This window comes from Elephantulus edwardii, unplaced genomic scaffold (assembly GCF_000299155.1).
Source record: "Elephantulus edwardii isolate Elephantulus edwardi_28Jun2011 unplaced genomic scaffold, EleEdw1.0 scaffold00329, whole genome shotgun sequence".
Taxonomy (NCBI): Eukaryota; Metazoa; Chordata; class Mammalia; order Macroscelidea; family Macroscelididae; genus Elephantulus; species Elephantulus edwardii.
The window spans coordinates 1,622,690-1,629,676 of NW_006400079.1; the positions used below are offsets into that span (position 1 = coordinate 1,622,690).

A 6,987-nucleotide genomic window follows, 5' to 3' on the forward strand; every position below is an offset into this window, starting at 1 on the left:
AGTTTGCTCCTCTCTTTGAAAAAGTAAAAGAAAAATTCTTTCTTTGGTATACAATCCCCCTGCACCCCTCCCTCAAAAAGTTATTTTGGAGCCATATCTCCCAGTCAAAAAGAAACTAACATATATACTCATAGACCTCTTTCTATACTTCAAATCAGATAATTATTGTAATCTGGCAATTTAGAATGTCAGACTAATGGAAATCATTAAAAACATAAACTCCTTAAATATCGAACGGGTACAAACTTGTTTAGCCCTTGAAAGCAAGAATTCTGTCTCCGCTTTTCACAAATGCAATGTTCTTTTTCCCACATTTCACACATGCTGCTCTAACAAATACACAGCAGTACTTTCAAAATTGTCATTCATATAAAGTTAATAAATACTTATATTTAGACAACAAGATATTCCAGTCTCCCCGAGGTGTGGAAAAAGTTGATCTTACCATAAGTATAAAAGATTTCCCAAATGCATTCAAGGCCATTATTTTCCAGGGTTCCTCGATGTTTTCTGGTATCGGTGTGTAAGTAAGAAAGGTCAGAAGAATACACAGCAACACAAAAAGAGCTTTCAACCCCGTCATCTCCTCTTTCAGCCTTTTCAGAGTGCTGAGTTGAAACACTCTCAGTGAACACTGCCTAGTAACAGAGAATTGTAGATTGGGACACTTGTAGATAATGTGAATTTGAGGCTAATTATTATTTCAAAATTTCACCATCAGTAGTGACTTGTTTTGAAATGCAAGTTCTATACAAGATCTATTTTAACATATCAGGTGATGTAATCCTATCATTTATGTATTACATATCCTTTATCAGGTGGTACACTGCTTCCATTCTTTTTCATTCCTATCATGGAATCCAAACTCCAACTGTTTTCTCCTCATCCTGTAGTATCCAGAATCCATAGTAACTAAACTACAAAGATCTAACTAAATATGAGCATTTTTAAAATGGTGAAAGAGTAAGCCATGACCTAAAACCCAGATTGATTGTTTGCATATGTTGTAAGAAAGAGCCTGGGGGAAAAAAATTAACTGACATTGTGTTACGTTACTAGCCAATGCTAGTATCTGTCTAGTAACAGAAATCAAAACAGAATTGCTTTCATTAAGAGAAACAATGAATGAATGGAATTCCAAAATCTCTGTAGATGTTCATTGAAATGAAAAATAAACAACCTAAATTTTAAAAAAAAAGAAAAAGAGAAATTTCTTTTCTCATGTTAGGAGACTCGTTCTTTCATTCAGTCACTCACACATTGCCCAGGACATGAAACTGACTCATAGCTGACATTCCACGTTCAGTTTCCAGGCTGTAAACTACACAGGAAAATTTCCAGCTACCCCTTTCTGTGGTATGTAAGAGAAGGCCTTGATAGCTTTAATCTTTTCCTTCTGACCAATGTTTATGCAACTTGGCCTCTCCGACTTCGCACCTCTGTTTATTTTCCTGGCTTGTACAATATCTGGTTTATATCTCAACTGATTGATTAAAAATACCCCCTATTCTGTGTCTGAGTTGCCTACTACTCGATGGCACTTAACATCACAAAGAGAGACCAGTTGACCTAGTGGATCAAAAACGATGCTACCCAGCCAAAGGTGGGTGACTCTAATCTGCGGCTTTAAGGCCTGTGTTAAATTGTTGTTGGTCAAACATTCTTCTAGGTCGTATAGCCCTGGTGTGTCCCCTTGCTGTACAGAGGTAACTTGTGGTTGTTGTGAAGCCAAACACTGTGACACTGATGTGTCAAATGTGATAACAGTTACCCATGGTAGAGAGGGTTTGGTGGTGCTCCCCGGTTAAAGCAAGCTTGGAAGCAGGAGTGGCATCCACTTTCGTAAATAGTTTGCCTCTGGAAACCCTATGAACCTGGGGAAAGGATGAAAGTCACGTACACAAGTGTCCAGGACTTTAGTTCATAAGGTTGCTATGAGTTGCCTACGACTCGATGTCACTTAACAACAACAACAACAACAACAACAACAACAACAACAACAACATTCTGTGTATTTTGTGTGATGGAAACTTGTGGAAAAGCTAAAATAAACATAGTTTTCCCCTGAATGGGTTAAAAAAGAAATCTCATAACTTGACAAATCAAAAGCCAATTAGTTTATTAAACAACAATCTGCATAAAAACTTTTCCTTTCATTTAGTGAGGAAAATAGATGAATATTAAAGTCATCAGTAGAAGAATTATACATTTATATGTATATACGGAGCTCTGCTGGCCTAGTCTTTAGAGCTGCCTTGCAGACCCAAAGGCTCAGCCTCTCTGTTGGTTCCAATCCACCCGTGACTTGAGGTACAAACATGAGCAGCCCCTTCTATGCAATTTACAGCCTCAGAAACACATTAGAGAGTCTGTTATGAGTTCGTTCTGACTTGGAAATTGTTTCTTGAGGGTTTTTTTTAGAGAGCAATGGCATTGTTTATAAACAGCTGTAGACTTACTGCATTGAGTAAATCCATTCCAAAAGAAAAAGAAGTGTGTTTACTTTGAAGACTTAGGTGAGCAAAGTCCAAGTCAGTGTTTGTTTTTTGATTTTTTTTTCTTCTCTCTTTTTTTTAATGGAGATTTTATGGTAAATTTATAAAGAATTTGGATTTTCATTCATTCATTATGGTACATTTTCCTCCCTACAACCCCTCCCCGCCCCGTCACGTTTTTCTTTGGGAAAAAGTTCTTTCATTGTTATACAGCCCCACCCCCAGACTACTTTACTGTGCTGGTCTTATTCTGAACTCTTGAAATACCAATGCTACCTAATCATTTATTCCTTTTATACAGTTCTCTCCCTCATCTGTTTCAATGCCATTTATATTATCAATCCCCTCTTTTCATAGTTTCACCCCAACACCTTGTCAGTCCTGTTTTATAACGGTGGCATTATATAGTATTTGTCTTTTTGTAACAGAGATATTTCACTCAGCATAATGTCCTCCATGATCACCCATTTTGTAGAATATTTCATGAGTTCTTTGTTTTTCAATGCATTATAGTATTCCATTGTGTGGATATACCACAGCTTCTCTATCCATTTGTTTGTTGATGGGCACTTGGGTTGTTTCCAACTCTTTGCTATTGTGAACAAAGCAACAATAAACATGAGTGTGCATATATCTGCTTGGGTAGTAGTTCTGCTTTAATTGGCATATATGCAATTGTTGAAAGCTCAACAATTAGTGAGCAATGGATAGACTTATCTTGGGCGGCCCTAGAGAATTAAAAATGTTTGTGAATGTTAATGTATACATACATAACGAAGTATATTGTGAATTGTATTTCACACATTGCTTAGCTGCCCTCATCAGCTTTATTGTTTCCTTTGGCTTAAAACTCTCCTCTATGGTGCCCCCTACAATCTTTTTTCTTTTATTTTCAGCATTTTAACATTTTTTCAGTTGTTGTTGTTGTTGTTGTTGAGCACAACTCATAGCAACCCTATGACAAAAGGCCTGACTCCCCTCTGCAACTATCAACATTTATCAAAGTTCATAGAGTTTCTTAAGCATGTTATTTAGAAAGTGGAGGCCACTCCTGCTTCCAAATCTGTCATTTTATGTTCTTGTTGAGTATAGCGACCCTATGTACAGCAGCTCTGAACCCTTTCCTATCATCTTGAGCCAGTCTCACTAATGCCAAAACATCAATTCCGATTGCCCCACTTACTGTATCAATCCATCTCACCCACGGAATCCCTCTCCTCGCTGTCCATCCACCCTTTCAAGCATGAAGTCCTTCACCAAGGACCAGTTTCTCCTGGCCACATGGCCAAAGTAAGTGAGGCTGAACTTGAAAATCCTACCCTCCAAGGAGAGACTTTGTTTTACCCTTTCCAAGACAGACATTTGTTTTCTTGGCAGTCCATGGTATGTTCAAGATTCTTCTCTAGCACCACAACTCAAAGGCATCTATTCTTCTTCTGTCATACTTAGTCATTGTCCAACTTTCTGAAGCATAACAAGTAATTGAGAAGACCATGGCCTAGATTAGGCTCACCTATGTATCCATACTTTGGACATGTTGTAAGGAGAGACCGGTCGTTGGAGAGGGATATCATGCTTGGGAGGGTGGAGGGACAGTGCAGGAGGGGAAGGCCCTCTATGAGGTGGATTGATTCAGTGACTGGGGTAATCTGGATGGGTGTATCAGAGACAGTGCGATTGGCACAGGACAGAGCAGAGTTTAGGGCTGTTGTACATAGGGTCGCTATGAGTCGCAAGTGACTCGACGGCACATAACCACAACAACAACATGTGTCCATACTGATGTTGCTCTTCAGCACTCTGGAGAGGTCCATGACAGCAGATTTTCCCAATGCAATTTGTCTTTTGATTTCCTGACTTCTGGTGTTAAGAGTGTTGATTGTGGATCCTAGCAAGCTATAATTGCTAACAACCTCAATATCTTCTCCATCTATCACGGTGCCACCAATTGGCCCAGTGGTGTTATCTTTTTCTTCTAAATATTGAGCTTCATTCAATCCATATTGAAGATTCAGTCCTTGACCTTTTGCAGCAAGGCCTTCCGGTCTCCTGCAATTTCAACAAGCAAGGTTGTGTCATCTGCGTATCGTAGGTGTTAATGAGTCTTCCTCCAATCTTGATGTCACACTCCTCCTCATAAACTTCTGCCTCACTAATGATATGCTCTGCTTACTGATTTAAAAGGTATTGGGACAGGATGCATCCCTGACACACTCCTTTGTTGATTTTGAACCATGCAGTGTTTCCTTGCTCTGTTCTGAGGACTGCTTCTTGGTCCAAGTATAGTAAGTTTTGTATAACCATGATCAAGTGTTCTGAGATTTCCATTTTCCTCGAGGTTAGCCACAATTTATTGTCATCCACACAGTCAAATGCCTTTGCATATTCAATGAAACACAGATAGACATTCTTCTGGTACTCTCTGCTTTCTGCCAAGATCCATCTGACATTGGCAATAATGTCCCCAGTGTCACGACCTCTTCTAAACCCAGCTTGTATTTCTGGTAGTTCTCTGTTAATGTACTGTTCAAGTCTTTTCTGAATAATCTTCAGCATAATTTTGCTACTGTGTGATATTAGTGATATTGTTTGCTAATTTCCACACTCTGTCCGGCCACCTTTTTTCAGAATGGGAATAAATAGGGATCTCTGCCAGTAAGTTGGCCAAGTCTTCCATATTTCTTGGCACGACTTGGTGAGCACATCGAGGCAGCAACTGTTTACTGAAATGTATCAACTGGTATTCCATCAATTCCTGGGGCTTTATTTTTTGCCAAGTTCTTCAGAGTAGCCTGTACTTCCTCCTTCATCACCATTGCCTCTTGATCATATGTTGTACTTGAAATTCTTCTGTCAGCCAATTCTTTTTGGTACAATGACTGTATACTTCTTCCATCTTCTTTTAATGCTTCCTGACTCATTCACTAGTCTGCCCATATCATCCTTAAACATTGCAACTCAAGGCTTGAATTTATTCTTCAGTTCTTTCAGCTTAAGAAATGCTGAGGGAGTTCAGCCCTTTTGGTTTTCCACCTCCAGCTCCTTGCACATATCATTATAATATTTTGCCTTTTCTTTCCTAGTTGCCCTTTGAAATCTTCTATTCAGCTCCTTAACTTCTTGATTTCTTCCCTTTGCTTTGGCTTCTCGGTGCTCTAGTGCAATATTTAGAGTTTCTTCTGACATCCATTTTGATTTTTTCTTCTTCTTCCTTCTTTGTAATAACTTTTTGCATTCTTCTTAAATGATATTCTTGATATCTTTCCACTGCTTATCTGGTCTTTTTTCATTAGTGCTTAAGGCCTCAAACCTATTACTGAGTTGGCTTTTAAATTTGTGGGAGATAGACTGAAGGTCAAATTTTGATTCCTGTGCATATATGGTTTAATCTTCTTTGGTTTTAATTTGAACTTGCGTATGAGCAGTTCATGGTCTGTTCCACAATCAGTACCTGGCCTAGTTTTCACTGCTGATACTGCACTTCTCCAATAGTTCCTTCCACAGATGTAATCAATCTGATTCCTGTACATCCCATAAGGTGAAATCCATTTCCAGTCTGTATTTAATGGAAGTGTTTTAAGCTGCTAAGAGTCCTCTTTTATATATGACCATGACCGTTAATTATAAATTATGAATAACGACTATAAGTATGAATTTGGACGTGCTTGCCTTCAGCCAGATCTTGAGCTCTAGTTACAGCAAGAAGTTTAGCTTCCTAGGTTAATGTCCCTAGTATGTGAGAAGAACTCTCTATAATTCTTTCTAGAAATACTATGGCATGCCTTGCTATTCTTTCTCCTCCTGCGTGAAATTACTTACATCTGTGAAGCAGAGATCATCTGGATCTTGTAGGCAGCATCTTTTAGGTCACATCTCCTAAAATAAATACAAGAATTATCAAGAACATACTGATGGCTCTCCTCTTCTTCCAGATATGCTACATTCAAGATGCTACATGTCTCTCAAACAATATCTAGGTTTTCTTATAAAATCAACTTGTATTTCAGTATTTTACTGTTAAAAATTAGAAACAGGTGTGGCACCCACGTACTAAGCAACACGCCTCTGGAAACTCTATGAACTTTGACAAATAACTATAGTTACAGGAAGGCTTCAAGCCTTTTGTTCATAAAGTTGCTAAGAGTTGTGCTCAGCTCAAAGGCAATCAACAACAATATTGTCAAAAAGAAATTTCATTTCTGGACCCCAGTACCAAGAGTCTTAGGGAATGGTCGGTGTAATGATTATTTCCTATGCTAAAGTCAACTTTTGATCTTCTTTTGCAGGTAATAAATAGAGCTATCACTCATCTTAATGTCACTACCTTACAACTTCCATCTAAGAAAACAGTTTCGTTCTGGAGAGGGTTAAACCAGGTTGCTCCTTGGAGGCAAGGATTGTGAAGCTCCATCTGATATACTTTGGACATATTGCAAAGTGGCATCAGTCCTTGTAGAGGGACGTCATGCTTGGGAGGGAGGAGGGACAGCAC

General features: G+C 38.7%; 1 protein-coding gene across 1 annotated transcript in view; it reads right to left on the bottom strand.

Moving 5' to 3' along the window:
• Positions 1-583, bottom strand: part of AADACL2 (arylacetamide deacetylase-like 2) — a 29,759-nt gene extending 29,176 nt beyond the window's left edge. Inside the window, exon 1 of the mRNA XM_006901551.1 lies at positions 446-583. Coding sequence (XP_006901613.1) covers positions 446-583 — 138 coding nt within the window. The remainder of the gene's footprint in view (positions 1-445) is intronic.
• Between the last annotated feature and the right edge of the window lie 6,404 nt (positions 584-6,987).